The sequence below is a fragment of the Lepidothrix coronata genome, unplaced genomic scaffold, assembly GCF_001604755.1.
Source record: "Lepidothrix coronata isolate B3197 unplaced genomic scaffold, Lepidothrix_coronata-1.0 Scaffold39, whole genome shotgun sequence".
Classification (NCBI taxonomy): domain Eukaryota; kingdom Metazoa; phylum Chordata; class Aves; order Passeriformes; family Pipridae; genus Lepidothrix; species Lepidothrix coronata.
In genome coordinates, this window is record NW_016690219.1 from 2654633 (window position 1) to 2673455 (window position 18823).

The 18823-nt window shown below is 41.5% G+C and overlaps 1 protein-coding gene and 1 long non-coding RNA gene across 3 annotated transcripts in view; one reads left to right on the top strand and one right to left on the bottom strand.

Moving 5' to 3' along the window:
• The window catches only part of ATAD2B (ATPase family, AAA domain containing 2B), a 75152-nt gene extending 59498 nt beyond the window's left edge, over positions 1 to 15654 (bottom strand). For both annotated transcript variants that reach the window (XM_017813024.1, XM_017813023.1), the window contains exon 1: positions 15459 to 15654. In XM_017813024.1, the coding sequence (XP_017668513.1) occupies positions 15459 to 15614 (156 nt within the window). In that variant the 5' untranslated portion in view covers positions 15615 to 15654. The remainder of the gene's footprint in view (positions 1 to 15458) is intronic.
• A 358-nt stretch (positions 15655 to 16012) lies between these two features.
• Positions 16013 to 18581, top strand: LOC108496390. Its single transcript, XR_001874442.1, has 2 exons — positions 16013 to 16061; positions 16588 to 18581. It is a non-coding gene; the product is annotated as an uncharacterized LOC108496390 (long non-coding RNA).
• The last annotated feature ends 242 nt before the right edge of the window (positions 18582 to 18823 follow it).

The following is an 18823-nucleotide window of genomic DNA, read 5'->3' on the forward strand; positions in this document are numbered from 1 at the left end:
TGCCACTCCCATCCTACTTGCAAAAGAGCTAATAGTGCAATAAAGAAGGAAAAAAGAGCTGAGGAAAATTAAGATACTAACAAACAGCATTAATTTATTCTGATGTTATCTCTAAGATGTTTAAACACATTATGCTCTTCCTCCATGTAAGAGTTTTCCAATACCTTGTTCCACCCGTCAAACCATCCACCACGCAGCCAGGAAAAACTGTAAGTGGACTTTATACTTTCATGGCAATTTCTGTCTAATGTGTATATTAACAGTATTATACACACCAACCACATTAGTCTTAACACCTTTTAAGAAGCACCTAAATAGTTCCAGAGGAGGGTTTTTTCTGTTGTTTTTACTTATCGGAGGTAACATTAAGACAGAAACTCAAAGACAGTAGCAAGAGATTATGTCAGAGTTGTACATAAGAAATGGACAAACAGCAAACTGCAGAGGATCTGCTCCTGAACTACCAGAACAAAACCAAAAAAACAGGATTCTATAAACACAAATTTTAGCTCATCAAAACAGTCTTAATGGCCATCCAGAAGGACCCAAAACGCTTGAGAGGTGGGCCTGGGCAAACCTCAGGAAGTTCAGCAAGGCCAAGTACAAGGTCCTGCACGTCCATCACGGTGATCCCAAGCACAAATACTGGATGAGTGGAGAACGGACCTGTGGGTGTCAGTGGACAAGAAGTTCAACATGACCCATCAACATGTGTTTGCAGTCCAGAAAGAAAACAGTGTTCTGGGCTGCATCAGAACCAGCATGGGCAGCAGGTTGAGGGAGGGGATTCTGTCTCTCTGCACTCCTGAGATCCCACCTGGAGCACTGCATCCAGCTCTGGGGTCTCCAACAAAGGAAGGACTTGGACCTGCTGGAGCAAGCCCAGAGAAGGCCACAAAGATGGTCAGAGGGCTGGGAGCACCAGGCTGGGATAGCTGGGGGTGTTCAGCCTGGAGAAGAGAATGCTCCAGGGAAACCTTATAGCACCTTCCAGTGCCTAAAAAGGCTACAAGAGAGATTAGAGGGACTTTCTAACAAGGGCATGGAGTAACAGGACAAGGGGAATGTCCTCCTTAAACTGAAAGGGGATAGGATTAGATCAGATATTGGGGAAAAGTTCTTTACTGTGGGGGGAGTGAGGCACTGGCACAGGCTGCCCAGAGAAGCTGAGGATGCCCCACATCCCCCAAAGTGGGTTGGCTGAGGCTCTGAGCAACCTGATCTAATGGAACCCTATGGCAGGGGCGGTGGAACTAGATGATCTTTATTCCAACCCAAACCATTCTACGATTAGAAAACTAAATATCCTCTCTTGCAACAACAGAGTAACCAATTCTCAAATATTAAGGTCCAGAAATTGTCAGTAACCACTTATACTATGAAAAAAGATAATTTTACTCATATACAGGGAGACGATCACAGAAGTCCTGTTTGTTCATCAGGCTTATTAAGAACAAGACAATATCACAGTGCAGTATTTAGAAAGTGAAAAGCCTAATGTCTGGGTGCAGTTTGACAAGGCAGCTCAGCACCACTGACCCAGGGACTGGCCCAGGCACTCCCTTGTCTGGCTACACAGCACCACTCCAACCTCCTTGGATCTTCTTCTGATGTTTCTCTGACCCACTCATAAACCAAATGAGCTCACTAAAGCTTCAAAAGCTCACTTTCCTTCAGTTAGATGAACTTCCTACCTGGTCAGTGATCTGAATCATTTCATTGAGAGATCAGACAAGTACAAAAGATAATGTAAGGGAAAAACAACAAGGTGAGGACAGGATCACTGTCTACAGGAACAGAAAGCTGCAAGTGAAATAGGTTGTCTACATCACACCTTAACATCTTGTCCCCCGATACCTATTTTTAACAATTATTAACTAATATTAAATACTTACAACACCAATAACAAATTAATAGAGTATTAATTATGATTAACTATTTATTTACTGCATCTTATATGTGACAATAAATACTTTTTATAATACTAAAAAATATTAAATACTGAAAACTAGTATGAAATGTTAGCCAGCCCACGTTCACATCATTTTAAAAGTAGTTTCAGCTTTGATAATTTTTAGCCTGGCAATGTAAATCTAAGGAAAGAAAGAGGTCCATATGGAGATTAATTCTTAAAACTCATTTAGCCCTAATGAAAAAAAAAAAAAAAGGCACCTTACTTTTTTTTTCTCATTATTTCACTTCTCCAGGACATACATCAATGTAACTCAAAATAAGAGCTATATTACAAGATCCTAATTAGAACTTTAAATCAGATGAAGAAGAATCTGAGATCTAAACCTAAGACTTGGTCCAAGTGGTAGCAGAGGTAACTACCACCATTCCTAAATACAAAACACCTGCACCTTGCATAGCACTGTAAAATCCATGAGCAGCCACACAGCTGTTTTCCATAATGTTCTGCAACTACAAAATACCAATTACAAAATGTTAACAGCCTGCATATTCACTTCTGAACACTGTAAGCATTTGTGTAGTACTTTTTGCTTTAATTAGCCACAAGTTTACTCATGGACTTACCGAAATGCAACACTGCTAAGTCAATTTTAGTAACGACTTCGCGAAACTACTACTTCTGCAGGACAGAAGAAGAGTTTCAAGGTAAGCCACAGAACCAGTTTGAAACCGGCTAGGCGAGACAGAGAATATGAAACTAAGAAAGATGAAGCAGCATGTAAGAAAGCTTTACGAGGGCTAACATTAAAGCTGTTTTGCAAGCAGTGAAATTAGTAAAGCACAGGTTCCTATACTCCTTTCCACCTCTTTCCATGCAAAGAGCCAAACTCCTCCAGGTCTCCTATGATCACCTTTCTCTGAGTTCCCTACCTCTGGTCCCAAGTCTCAAGATCAGCCAGGATCCCTCATTTGTCCTGTCTATTGGTCGAAGGCAATATAGCAGTGGAGCCACTTCAAAGCTATGAGCAAGTGGTCACCTGGCAGCTTCAACAAAATACTAGCACGGGAAACAAAATCTGCTATTTCAGGTCTCCCTCTGCTACCGATATTCACAAAATTTATAAAAGCCAAACATCTTTGAGATCTCTAATGCTGGAGACAAATGAACATAGCTTCAGAACATGGCAAATAGCTTCAGAATCTGGAAGGGCAGGTCAGTGTGATCACAGCAATGCAACTGCCTAAGGAACCAGACTAGCAATGAAGGAGTTTATTTAATCAGGTTATTCTTTGTTTAGGCTATTATTTTCAATTGTGCCTCACTTGTCTGCATATTAACTCTACACACAAACTCAGCAAGTACAAGCCAAATTAAATTTTAAGGCAGTCAAGCCCAAATACTAACCTATGTTAGGAAAGAGGCTGTATAAGATGCACTAACATACAAAATGGTTTAGCATTAAGCAGTGACAAAGCTACTAAAAAGTTAAAATCACTGAAATTTTAAACATATTACTAAGAATCCAAGCTCTGTTTTGCAGTTAACAGACAACTTTAAAAATTCAAGCTCTAGGGAATCAAATCACACTAGACTGCCATCCAGAACTTTCACCTACCTACCATAAAATATGGAGATAGAGCTTTCATTACACTCAAGAGATTATCCAAACTGGGATATGCTAGAACAAGAAATGAAATTAATTTCAATTTAGGAAGCCTTTACAGAGAGCAGTCTATCCACTGCTTCCTCCCATTTATAGCAAAAGAGGTCTAATGATTCCACAGCACTCAACTTGCTCCCTCAAGTAACTGGGTCTCAAACCATTTATACCTTTCATGATTAAAAATAGCACTTCAGGTTCAACCCAGAAACTTATTACTTAACAGTACATATCATGAAAACGTTCTGGGACTAGAAAGATATGATATAAGCATCAAACTTAAAAATTAAAAAAATTAATAACACAATTGCAGAAATAGGAACCAATGCACTGAACTCAAAGCTCCTAATGAAACACCATCACTGAAGCAAATGCACTCACATGCTGAGAGAATGCAGAGAATATGAATTAATAAAATCTTAATCATGACAGAAATTGCCTGCAAGCGTAACAAAGCCACAAAAAAAAGCAAGCACAAAAGAATCAAAAAATGACTTTGCATAATGTCAGGAAATACAAAGAGAGAAACAAAATTCAGCATAACTGTATTGATCCAACAGAAATGAGAGACCCACCAAACTCCAGCTGTAATCCGGAACAGCTTCTTATGGAAAGCACTGTTTCTAATAAAGAGTAATGACATAACTGGAATTAACAGGACACCATCAGTAATCTAGACTGGCGAAATACAGTCTTCATTATCCTTGGATTCAGGAGTAAAATGGAATGTGACAATTGAGTGAATACCACAAATCTACTGTTGAGCTAAGATTCATCAATGAGAGTTTAGCAGGGATAGTGGGCAAACTGTTAACACACCTTCACTGAAGGCACTTGAATGATGGTACCAATAAATCTAGAAACAAAATCTGAAATGAATACGTAAATACAGCAAGAAAATATATATAGCTGTATATTTATCTCTATGTTTTCTCTACTTCATAGGAAAAGGAGAAAGATGGAAAAAATGTTTATTATAATACACATATTCATGAACAAGCTACAAAACCACTGATACACAGTATTACCTGCAGCCTCTTCCGTATGCATCCCTAAATTTAAAAGTAATGATTTGATACTAACAGAGCTTTACTTATAACATGTATAGACAAGCCCCTAAGTTTTGGAAGAACACAAGCTAGAAATCAATGAATAAAACTGATTTCTTTCTCCATCAATCCTCTTAGAAAAACAGTGACCACCAATACAGTCTTTCAGCAGGACCAAAGGACACACATATCAGGGGACTCCTCTGCTGTCAGGTGAGGAGCTGTCTAAAGCATGACATTGGATTAACTTCAAATTGAAATACAAAGATTATCTATAGCATATTGAAGGAGAGTTTTTTGGTTTCTTCTGTTTTTTTAAGTTGAATCTCCTAGCCGACAGAATAACCAAAGAAGTCCCTCACTACACTGCTGGTCTGAACATCCCAAAATAATCCTAAATCCAGTAGTCTTGATAATAGAGGACAAGTATGAACCATCTCTACCATTGCCATCTCCAAGCATGTGAATGCAAGTTCACTGAGTTCTCAAGTAATAGGTGACATAACAGTCAAACCACAACCACACCTCGCAATTTCTGAAACAGACTCTGTCTGGTTTGCCACAGGTTCAGCTGTTTTCAGACACAGGCATGCAGACATGAATATCTGAGTGTTCCACCATGGTCAGACTTGCTCTCCTCGCCACACACTCTGTGGGTCACACCCTTCTGACTCTGCCACACCCTGAACACTCGCACAGCCGCTCCTACAACTCCCCACTGAGGCGAGTTTTCAACCCACTCTCTTAAACCTCCAACAACTGTATTTTTTCTGTTTCCTGTGACCTCTTCCCATGTCTAAGACATGAAATTAATACACTGACACTGAATCTTCAGCTGATCAATCCCATTTCTCGGCATTTTGTTAAATGCTCAAATAGCTTGTCTGTTTGACCCACTGAACAAGCACGAAAGACCCTGAAAGTTACTTTCCCTTAATAATAATGAAGTAAACATTTTCAAAAAATCTGTTTCAGCTACAAGTTTTCAAAAACCTCTAGTTCTAACTTCAGTTAAATCTTAATTTCTGATATTAAAAAGTAAATTTTTCCTCTTCATCTGACTGTCTAAAAAGACAATGACTTCAGATATGTCTCGATCTTATTTTCACTAACTTTGAAGAAAGTGAATCCAGGTCCTCCAGTTATTTTTAACTTTCTATTTTCTAATTTAAAATGTATCTTATGAATAACAACACAAGTTCTCAGATGTCCCAGGATATTAATAATCTGGATTAATATTTTAAAAATACATGCGAAGAAAATCTAGTCTACCTTTTCTTCTACCAGTTCATGCAAAGTTCTTGTAGAAACATGCTGCCCATTGAAAGAAATAAAATACATACTCGGGGCTAGCCAATGCATTTAATGAACACTTTTATCCCAATGGTCTAAAAAGATAAAATCATCTTTCCAAAATAAAACTTGTATTTGTGAAAAAAAAAATGATTGTGTCCCCAGTGTACCAATTAGTTAAGCTCATGACTCATCTCTGCCCTCATATAACTATTCAGTTAACAAATAACTTGTATTTTTCTGTGTTTGAACCACATCTGATTTCAAACACCAATGAAATACATCAAAACCACTCTCTAGCTGTCTGCACAGTGATTCTGGATGAACCTCTTGCTCCCTTGTGTATCCCTTTCCGTTTTCTGCAAAGGTAAAAATGTGGATCAAAACATTAACTTCTACAAATTCATTGCACTAAACATCTACTTTAAGATCTATTGATGAGAGTTAGGTAAGAGCTAGGTACCATTCCTAATGCATTTCTGGACTAGGTAAACTAAGCAATTAAAAAAATCAAAAGGTTTCACAATCTCTTTGAGGTATTTTATGATAGACTCTTTTCTGGTTCCAAATTCTACCTAGTAGATCATTTTCCAATGACTGTGATAATGTCATCTGACCAGAACGTAATAAATCCCTTCAAATACTATTTCCAAGTTTTTTAAGTTCAACACTTTACATTATAGCTTCTTCACCAAAAGGGGGAAAAAAACCCCACACAAAACCAAAAACAAACACACACCAAAGGACTAAAACTCTCCTGCTCAGTACAAATGTTCAGCAGCTGAAACACTCTCATCAGTGTGCTCAAACCAGGTACCACACCTTGCCTTATGCATCCACACTGTGTCCTAATTTCAGGATGACACACCACGCTACCCACTCTCTCCAGCACCAACATATCCTCACAAGCTCCTCTCCTCCCCACCCCACCCCACCCTACATTTTCCTGGGCCCTTTCCAAATGCCCTTAGCCCCTCTTCTATAGGAGAACTGGCTACCTGTTTGGTGGGAAGAGGTAAGACCTGATACACTTGTCTGCGGAAAAAAGGTAACATGACTGAACTTGAGGTCTAGCATAATCCAGCAGACTGTTTTTATGATGGTACATAACACACTGCTGCATGCTGAACATCTACCCTTGTGTCCTAAAAGTCCACGGTAAGAACAGTTACTTCAAAGCCAGGTTGGATGGGGCTCTGAGCCATCCACCTGGTCTAGTGGAAGGTGTCCCTATCCATGGCAGGAGTTTGGAACTGGATGATCTTCAAAGTCCCTTCCAACCCAAACCATTCTATCATTCTATGATTCTGCCTGTGCCTTCATGTGACAAGAGGCTGAAAAATAAACGTATTTAGATAAGAGCACATTAACTACCTTACTGAGAACATCCAAGTTTCATGAAGGACCTCATGCATTAACTTTGCTGATAGCTTGAAAAAAAAAAAAAAGGCTTAAAGGAACCCATTGTCTGGTGGCAGTTCTCCAATTTCCATTTGTTTGCACACAGTTGTTTATCAGACATTGGCTCTCCACAGGTGTTAAGGGAAAATAAGATTCATGCTTAAGTGCTTGATGATCTTGGAATAAACAACTATTAACACTGTATTTCATTAGTGGTAATGATAGTGAAGAATGTCTCAATTACAGGATGATCTAAATTCTTTTAACATTCAACTTCTGGGTTTTTTTCACTAAACAATGCTTACATCAATAATAGCCATTAAGAATATAAAAAATACCATCATTGAGACTTGTTCAGAAAAATAAATTCTTCCCTAGTCATTCAGATAAATAAAATCATATTTCTTGCATGGAAAGATCTGCTTCATTTTTTCAATAGATTTCCATTTTATTTCCTGGAACTCTTCAATTCTAGAATTCAGGTTATTTTAATAAATGTGAAAGCTTTTGAGAAAAGTTAAAAGCTTACAAGTTAAAAACAGAAACCACTACCTACAGCACTGTATTGGGGATTTTCACATCTGCAACCATTCCCTCTGTCTATAATAGAAAAAAGACACCTGTTCATATCCAGGCTGAGCAAGTGCCTTTCAGTGTGACACCCAAAAAACTCTCGCAATCCACAGGTGACTTCAACATTTATGAACGAAAGGGAGAGTGAGCTCCAGAGCAGCCTCTGACAAACTGTGACAGAGCCCATAAATAGTGAGCTGAGGTTTGTCCTCTACTCATCATCATCTTCCCACTCCAAGCATTTCCACCAGGAGCACTCCTCTCTCCTCCTCTGTGCCTTTACTAAAATTAGGGAGACACTGTGAATTTTCAGCTGATACTCAAATCAAAAGGATGGAGGGGAGGCAAGGGGAAGCAGAAGGATGGGGGGAAGAGGATTAGTTTCAACTGGACCAGTAACATGATCCTGATCCAGCTGATCAAATGGCCTGGCAAGCATTAATAGTGGCAAGCATTAATACTGGTGAGCCTGTTGGTTTTCACAACTGCAGAGTCAACAGCCAGAGCTCACAGCACATGTGAGATCACACACCTTCAGAACAAGCCCACTGAGAAGAGCTCTACTTACTGTATGGGGTCTGTACATCACTCAGAAGTTTTCCTAGAATATTCACTTAAGGAAAGATTTTAAAACCACTGATCCTCCTTATTTAACACCAAAGGAATACTAAAAGCAACACATTTTTAGTTAGAACCACATTAACCATTTCCATTACTTTCTAGAGTCTGTTAACAAAGACTTTTAAAGCAAAAATAAGATTATGTAATGAGTCAAGAATGCTTACAATTCAGACATGGAAAAACAGAAGACATTCAAACAACTTTTTTTCCTACCCTCAGTCCTCAAAAATCCGTCTTGTTTCTGCTGAACACCCCTATCCCAAACAAATCCTAGAGGACATGGCCCCCTTTAGTACTATTATAAATGTAAATAAAGAAGCAGAATGATCTGAACTATGATTGCAAGGAGGAGAATAGAGAACCCTTGGACCAGAGGGTTCCACAAGGTTTGGACATGACCAGGAAACAAGATCAGAAAACTAAACAAGGAAGTGTCTGTAGCAAGGTAAGCTACAAGAAGGTGGCCTTCTGTGTGAAAAAAACTTGGGATTAAAAACACTCTGCATCCCTAACTGCAATGCACTTGAAGAGAGTATTTCAAAAGAAGAAAATATTTAAATTGTGTAAAATTGTGATATGAAATCTTAAGATAAAAACAACATTCAAGGCCTGAAAGATAAATCAGAGAAACAATAGATGATAGTTATTAAGTATTTGGAATGAGGGATTGCTGAAGCATGGCAACAAATTTTAGTGCAAGTAATCTCTTCCACATGTACAGAATGAACAGCTTCTTCATTTCAGGTTATTTAAATAGCTTGGCTCAACAATTTATCCGTTTAAAATGAGGAAACTGACTGGGAACTGGAAAAAAGCAAAAAGCCCATTTCTCAAATTATGAAAACACCCAAACCAAAGCATCTACTCCAACTGCAACTGGACACAAACTTTGCACTAAAGCTTTAGATTAGTTAGACTCTTAACAGACACTAATAGAAGCATAAAGATAAAACCACAAAATTCAGTACAGGCTACAAAAATAATTACGGAACTTGGAGAAGCTTTTAAATTCTGTACTGATAGAACTAAAACTGCCTCCTTCATACCTAGTTCAGCTGGAGTTGAAGCTATTATAGCATAGACATACTCAGCAGTGTAAAATCAAAAGGCTTACAGAAGATTACACATTAATCTTACAACTGGTTGAAAAGTTGCCTGTTTAAATAGCTACCAAGCAAAAAGAAACTAGATTTATTCAGGAAGAGAGTCCAAGCAAGTATAAATGCAAAACAACACTTGAACAATTTAAAGCAGAATTAATGGTTAAAATAAACCATGAAAATCCCATCAAAGGTAATAAAGACAATATTTCAAGAGTGAAGTCAGACTGAAAAATTGTTTAGAAAAAGCAGCAAAGCATGAAGTGTACACAAAAAGAGGCTAAAAACATAGTCAGCTCCCTTTGCAATAAATGGGTTCATGAGCAGTATTACCCACACACAAAGTAATCCATTAGAGCTAAAACATCTAATAAACGATCAGCAACCTTTAAAAGGGTCACAGCTGCAAAATAAGAGCAGTGAAAGCTTCAACTCATTGATGCCTACTTGCTGCAAGCTTTAGTTTGAGAAGGTTTTTATGAAATTTTACATAGAAATCATTTAAAGCATCATTAGATTGGAATTAAAACTTTTCCACAGCATAGCAAACACTCAACAATTTAGGACAGGATGTGCAAAATCGTACCACATCCAACTGAAACTGCAGGGGGATGCAGCTGATCAGAATGTAATTACCTGAGCTAATTATCTTGCATAACCCCAAGCTGTATGCCACTCCTGCAAAATTGTCATGGGCTGTCTCACGGCCATGGGTCAAGCCTTCAGCTTGAAGTTCAGATTGAGACAGAGTAGTTGGAGAAGCAGTTTTTAATATTACTTGGGGACAAGCCCAATATTCAGAGGAAGCAATGCAGCACACCAAACATCAACACCATTTCCTGAGTATTCTTTGGAGTTCTCATCTACTCACTGGATTAGTCTTTATATTGCTTCCTTTGAAGGCCTTGGAACAGCGTGACACCAAGGATAGCCAGCTTCCTACAGGATGCACCCCTGCCTCCCAAAACAAGCCGTGGACACTTCACAGGTGTCCTGACTTATGACGGGGGCCCAGACTGAATTGGCAGGATACACAGGACGAATTCAAGCTCAGGACACCCCTTTAGAAACATGAAAGGATTACAAATGCCAACTGTATGGTATTTTGATAGAATCCTGAACACAGATTGCTTCCAACAATTGCTCCATTTCCCACTGCTCACAGCTGTATTAACACCACGCTACCAAGGAACAGCCTGCACAATTCGTTTTAGATCACTGATTTTCCCCTGCTAAGTCCCAAAAGAGCAGCAGACCACTAAACCAGAAAGAACCCGACATTTTATTACACACCAAAAATATGAGCCTTCCTGGGACTCTTCCTTTAAATTAAATTGTTTGGAATAACTTCACAAGACTCTCTTATTTCAGGATGTATTTCAAAGAACTGTAAAAGCATTAACCTCAGCACCTTTACTGATGCTACTGTAAACTCAAACAGGAAGGCAGTTCCGTTCTTTAAAACATAGATAGTGGAAAGGAGCTTTTTTCCCCTGTAAGAGCTTTACATGCAGGTGGCCAGCAAGTGTCATTTATCCAGCAAAGGAGGAAAATCTAACTTTTTTACAGTTTTATTCGAAACAGCAGAGCATCCAGAACACTACCAGACATTTTGCATAGACAACAAAGAAAACATGCTAATCTGAATTAGGCTGTCTCGTAAAGGAAAATTTAATTTTTAGAAGGTTCTATGGGTTATATTTGAAACTTGTATTTTAAGAGAAATTATAATAATTTCTTTAAGTTATTTTTCTATGTTTTCAACAGCTGACCATTAAAGGCCTTTCAAGGAATAAAACACAGCAATGAGTTCATGCTACAAAAACTACATTACCACCCAGAAATCAGAAAACACTTCTATTGCTACAGACTGAGGAATTACAATAGGAGACACTGAGATGTACTGGCACCACAGAGCACAAATATGCTGCTTAGCTTTCTACCTTCCCACACTGCAGCACCCAATGTCAATCCTCCAGCCCCTGTTTGCTCCCATTAGCAATTAAGCACAATGGAGAGCTCTACGTTGCCACTGAGCAAGTTGAACGATGTTGGCAGCACTACTTTTAGCGAGGATCATGTGTTACAATTATCACCGTGCCCTCAAGTAGCTCTTAAGGCACTGCTAATGCTTTCTTGGCTAATTAAATTAAGCTAATCTTGTATACATTTCTAAAATGTCTAACTAGTACGCTGGCATAATTTAAGAGTGTTTATTTTACAATAAATTCATAAGTTTTCTTGATCAACATTTTTGATTTGTGTTTTGAGATGACTGAGAAAAATCATTTCAATTGCCAAGCAAATGTTACCAGCAATCACAACTCAGTATCTGAAAACATCAGACATTAGTAGATATAAATCACAAATTTAACCACTTATCCTCAATTTTTTCCACAGTGTGAATGAATTCCACTGGATTTACAAGCCTTGTGTTACAATTCTGTTTCTGAAAACTTCAGATGATTTTGATGCACTTGTCAGAATGCTTTAATATAAAGCCAGAACATTTTCCAAGTTTTAAGGCTAGAAAGAAAAAAATACATATAATTTGTATAAAGATTGAACATAAATTTATGTAAGCATAACTTCTATTTCTACTAAACAGTGTGTAAATCAGTCCTAGATGCAGGAAGAAAACAAAGGCCAGTTTTTCCCCTCTATACCCTCTCTATGCACTCTGCTATGACATCATCTCAGACAATAAACTTCTTGGCTCCTTGATCCATTTAGAGAGGGATTTTGTTCATTTTAATCTGGCTTCTGGTCAGGAGACAGACGCACATGTATTCATCTTCATCGCTGACTGCGTGGTCGCCAATCAATAATTCAAACCAGTTTACTTTTCAAAGCCTGACGTCATTGCTTTCTCTGGGCTGAGCAAGTACTACAGAGGGAATACACTGAACATGATAAAGGCATTTAGACTATTACAGCCCATTTCCACAGAATGTGTGTTGCTTTCAAACTCAGAACAAACAAAAACACACACTACTCATACGTAATTCAGCATAATATTGAAGCAGAAGACTACAAACTTAAGTTCTTGGGAAAGGAGAGATTCAAGCCTATCCTTGTATATGTATGGGGGGGAATAAAAAAAAACAAACAAAAACCCCAAACAAAAACAGCAACACCAACAAAAAAGCCACAACCCTATGTATACCAGAAGTAGCCAAGAGGAAAAAAGGAGACAAAAATTGAAATAGAACAAAAGAGGTGGAAGGCAACTCCTAACCCCTCATCTGGTCTACTCAGCATCATACAGGATGTCATTAGGTTACTAACTCAGTTTTAGTTGCTAATAAGCAAGAGATAGATGATCTTTCAAAATACATTCTGAAAGGTGGGCCACAAGCATTGCCACCAAAGAGCATTTCTCTGGGTGTCCAAGTCAGAACCTCCATGGAAGGAAATTAAGTCAAACAGTGCAAATAAGAAGCATCCCAGTCCTGCCAAAGCTCCAAACTCGAGCTGCCCATTAACCCACTTAACTGCTGGTAGTAAGGCTGGGTCTCCTGACATGACACCCAAAAGATTTTAAAAGGACACACTGTCCCAGTCAACTGCAAAAAACAAATTACATACAACTGCATGAAGACGATCCCAGCACGCCTCCTGCACAGAACACAGCCTCACTATCTGCCTCCCGACAGTCGCTTCCAAAAGCAAAGGCTTTGTCTCCCTACTGCTACAGTTATTCATGTCCTAATCACTGAGATCCTTCTCTGGCACTACTTCAAGAAGATTCAGAAGCTCAGAAAGACGTTGCATTGCTGACAGTACTTCCATCTGAAGAATAAAAAGAGTTGTACAAAGACAACTTTAAAATACAGTGAGAGATATATATTTTACAAAACACTCTTCTTGGATAACTTCTGCTCATACTTGGCAATTACATCTTAAAGAAAAGAAAAAATTCTACCTCAAACACATGAGATTTGTTGTGCAGTGAAACAAGTCTATTCCCATATACCAAAATTTACATTTAACTTTAGAAGAAATGCTCTTTTAGAAGCACGGGCAATATCCTGGGAAGTATTTACAACATTTGGCGCTATTTTGCACCATCTCCTTTCCTTACACCATGAAAATAACAATTTAAACATTTTAATGATTTGTAGTATAAAAATACTATTCACAGATTAAAAATACTTGGAAAGAAGCCCAAGCTACTTTTTTTAGCAGCAGCAAACTCCCTGCAACGTAAGCCAGTAAGGGTTACACCAAACTTTGCTTCACAAACCACAAGACCCACGATATGAATAAACAGAAAGTGCACACTAGAACAAGCAGAACAGCTTTTTACAGCTATGGTGCTGCATCCCCAGGAGTCTACTGAAATTAAACAAGGAAGAAATAGGGAACAGGGAAAAGTAAGATGGGGGAAGGGAAGAACTGTGAAGCATGAAAGAACTGAAAGAGAAGCACAGAAGGTATGGAGTATCTAGACAGTAATTTGAGGTGGTTTTAGTATTTTAAGACCAAAAGAATGGAGCAAAAGGTTTTGTGAGAATTCCAGGTGTCATCCTTCTGATCTGCCTCCAGCTATTATTGCTGGTTTTCTGCTTGTCTGATTAACTTCCTCCTTAGCAGGGCTGGGATGTGGCCAGTTGATGCAGGACTGTCCTTCTGACCCTCAATTTTCACTTCCATATTTACACTGTTTTTCTAATATACATGCAGAGCACGCAGCTATAACTACTAGTTTAAACCTTCAAAGCAACACGTGAAGTTTCATCAAGTAAAGAAAAAGTCCTGCCTATAATTCCTCTTATAAGAGGAATTTCTTCACAGAAAGGGTTAGGGTTAGGAACGGGCTGCCCAGGGAGGTGGTGGAGTCACGATCCTGGAGGTGTTTAAGGACTGAACGTAGCATTTAGAGCCATGGTCCAGCTGGCAAGGTGGTGTTCGGTCAAAGGTTGGACTCAATTATCATAGAGGTCTTTCCCAACCTAATTGATTCTGTGCCAATTAAAAAAAAAAAAAACAAAAAAACAAAACCGCAGTTCTAGTCAACAAAGCCGACTAGAGACAAGGAAGATGAGAGTCTCACGAATTCTCTCTTCCACTTAGAATTCACCAAATATTAAATTCTCCAAATCCAGCTGTAGAATTCCACTTGCCATTCAGCCCGTCCAACCAAAGCTACCACAGTAAATTCTGCTGGGAAAGCACTCAACTTAAACTTGACGGCAAAATCTCACCCTCCTTGCCACAAAAACGGGGCGGGCGTGTGGGGGGGGGGGCTTTCCCAAACACCAGCTTGCTCCCGGCGCAGCCGCCGGCCGAATCGAGGTCATTCAGGGAAAGGGGGAAAAAAAAACCACACACACAGGGAAGAAAAAAAAAAAAAAAAAAACACCACACCAGCACACAAACCCGGGCCGAGGATTATTGCGAAGTTGCTGCGGGCGCAGCTCCCAACTTTTGTCTGGCGGCGGCAGCGCCGGGCGCGGCCGCAGGGGGAGCCCCGCGCCGCCGGACCCCGCCGGACCCCCCGGACCCCCCGCCCGCTGGGCACCGGCCCGGCACCAGCACCGCGGCAGCTCCGCCGACCGTGTCCCCGCCGCCCCCCGCCCCTGTCAACGGCCCCCGCCGCCCCGCCGCTGACCCCGCAGGGACTGCGGCTCCTCCGCAGCCGCCCCCGCGTCCCCGCCGGCTCCGCGGTGCCTCCTCACCGCGGGCTGCCCGCCGTCCCCCCGACAGCCCGTCTGGGCACCCGCCCCCCGCCGACCCTGCTGCCCGCGGCCCCCCCGGCACCAGCAGCGCTGTCTCCAGCGACTCCCCGGCCCCGCCGCTGCCCTCCCGCCGCCGTCGCTGCCCGTGAGCCCCCCGGTGCTCACCCGCGCTGCCGCCGCCTCCTCCAGCCCGGCCGCATCTGCCTTGGTGCCCCTCTTGGAAGAGCGGGTGCGGGACGAGATGAAATGGCTGCCGGCCCCGGCCGCCGCGGCCGCCGCTTTGCCCAGGGGGCGCAGGGAGCTCTTCCTGGTGTTCACCATGGCCCCGGCGAGGGGGGACACGGGGGGCGCCGCCGCCGCCGCCGCCGCCGGCGCGGAGGGAGGAGGGAGGGAGGGCGGACAGGCGGGGGCTCGGGTAGGGAGGGGAAGGGGAGGGAGAGGGGGAAAGGGGGGAGGAGGGAGGAAGGAAGAAAAGCCCTCCGGGGAAGCCGCTCCGCCGGGCAGAGGCGCAGCCGGAGCCGCGCCGGCTCCTCCCGCCGCTGTCGCCGCCGCGTCTCGGGCTCAGCCCGGCTCTAACTGGCCGCCATTACTGTCCCCGCTCCCTTTCTCTGCCCGCTCCGCGCCGCCCCCGCGAGCGGCCGCCGGGGGGCGCTGCGGCCCCGGCGCGGCCGTTCTATCCCGGCGCCGCGCGCTCTATGGGCCCGGCCCGGCCCCGGGAGGCGGCGGCGGCCTCGGGTCCCCCGGGAGCGGCACCGGCACCGGCACCAGGTCTGTCTCTGGCTCTGTGACGGGCTCCGAGCGCCCACAGAACCCCAGAGTGCGCTTCTCGGCGCTTGGCGAGCCGCTGGACGGGCCTGTCCCGGCGTGACCCGGGATCCGCCGCCGCCCCCTGAGGGCTGAGCCGAGGGATGGGGAGTTCAAGGGCGGGGGGGGAGCGGCCGCCCGAGGTCGCGGGGGGTGAAGGGCAGCGCTGGCAGCCCAGAAGGTGCTCGGCCGCCGGCTCTGCTCGCCCGGGGAGGCTCTGCCCAGGCGCTGACAGGACAGCTTGGGCGGACACGTCTCCCAAGGATGGGATCTCCGTAATTTTCCGTGGGAAACTGTTTCACAGCGTGGCGAGCCTCTCTATTAATGAATCCCCTTGATAACCAGGCTATGGGGACTGTGCCTTTGCTTCTCCCGCCGCACCAGTCACCGATAACATCTCCTGTGTTGTGCCAGGTTGCCTCAGCCTGCGTTTGATGTTTGTTGCTCGGTCCTTGGAAAGCTCATTTTTCTCTCACCTTCCTTATCACAGATCCAATAACCACATTTCAGAGGGATGAAGAATACAATGTATTACTCGACATCGGATGCCTAAATGCTTTTCAGACTATTCACAAACTATAACACTTCTGGCTATTAATGAACTCAATCCCTTCACGCTGATGTACAGCAAGACTCTCTCTCTCCACTTGTTGCCCTTTATTGAACTTACCTCTGTGCCTGCACACAAGCTCCGAAACCTAGAGCTTTGTAAAAGAAACCTAGCCAAGTAATACAAGCACACAGCTGTAGGTGACAAAGTCTCAACCTTTTAATTTTCATACTGACTCGTTTGACACAGCTGGGCAAGTCATTGCAGTGCTTCCTGCTTCTTTAAGAAAAAAGAATAGTATAATTAAATTAGTGGTCACGTGGTTCCGACTGTTAAGCTCAAGCAAGCTTTATCAAAGTGTTTTTATTGTTTAAAGATGGAAAGCACAATAATGTTTTGAGTAAAGAACAATAAATGTAGCAACTACTATCCTGCTTTACCTACGTACTCCCACATCTTTCTTTCCGAGATTACAGTCTGAAAAAGTATGGCAGAGCATTACTTAAAAATAGAAAATATACAACAATGACATCAGGACATATCATAAGAAAATGGGCTATTTAAATATCCAAGCAAAAAAAAGTCCTACTTTGAATAGCAAAAAGTTTTCATCTTTATGAGATACTCTTAAATACAGTCCATTTCAGAGTAGGAACTGTGGTCTTTCTCTCATCTGACATTCTCTATTTAAGAGCTTTTAATCTGTATTAGCAACAGTACTTCATCTCCTGTCCCAGAATCTACAGCATCTTTAAAAAGTAGAGTAGTTCTGCTCCAAGAGATTGGTTTTGGTAGGTTTCTTCATTTTTTATTTCTTTTTTTTATTTTCATTCTTTATTTCTTCGTTTATTTGTTTAAAGGTTATGAAAGGATGCAGTCATTTCATACACTCATGGGCTAAAGGACAAAATAATTAAAAACCTACAAGAGTTTCTGAAAATGGTATTTGGAAATCACTTCCTTTCATCCTTCAAAAGAAGGAACAGAAGGAACTGCAAGAGACTATCCTTTACCATATACATGGTAGGAATGAACCGGGAGATATGTTTGATAAGAGTATCACAATCATATATATAATGACAAATAATGTACTTTTCCATTTCTATCCAGTATTACTGATAGGCCGTGAAACTCAGACGTGGTTCTCAAGTTCTCTTGGTCTGGAAACAAAAAGTATGTTGCTCTTCTTCAAGTTTTTGTATTCATCACAAAAATATCATCCCCAGTTTGGGAAAACCAACAGATGAGTGGCCCAAAAAAGGGCCCAGACTGCAGCAGTTACAGTGAATGTCATAACTCAGGATTGCAGTCATTGGCAGGGATGTCTGAGGAAGCTTGCATAACATCTGCTTGCAACATGCCTGATTCAAACCAGCACTCCTCCTCTCATGAACATTGATGACTTTTTAAAAGTAAAATAAACTTGGTCATTATGCGAGCAAATTGATTTTCCTGGGTGCTTACCCAAATCTGCTTGAAGCAACAGAAAGTACTCAGTTTAAAAGCTATTTTTTTACATTTGCTAAATATTTATACCACAGCTGTGTCCTTTTTTTCTCTTTATTTTAGTCTTGTGAGCTCATTCCTGTGAGCCATACCCAGAGAGCCCTCTTTATGACGCCGGAGGGACTACTCCTGTAGAGGGATTGATGTAGTTAAAAATCCCTGCTCACTGCTTTGAACATTTGTAGTGCTTCATTGCCATTATGTTAGCATGGTAGGGAACATGGAAAGACACACTTCATTTTGGATGTTTGCTCCCTGGGTTGTTTTTCACAGATGGTTTTATTTTCAGGTTTCTTAGTTGTCTTGTTCCTCTTAGAAGGTGTGGCTGGTTATTTTGACTCAGATTATGGCTCTATAGCTTCCATGTAAGCCCCATCATCATTTTTAGTACTGACAATATAAATAAATCAATCATAAGTTAAAAGGTTTGCTCAGTGGCTTTGCTTGGATTTTTTTTTAGTGCAGAGAGCATGTTAACATAGGATTAATATATCACACATACTTAGAGATTTAAATGTGGTTTTACAATGAAAGATGAATTATTGTAGAAAGGGATTTAGAGTAATTTCATTAATCCAAGAATTTACTTGTTCCCATTTTTTATATCTGTTGTTGGTTCAAGTGTCATATGAAGACAGAACAGCATTAAAAGCCTATTTAGACTCCCCTC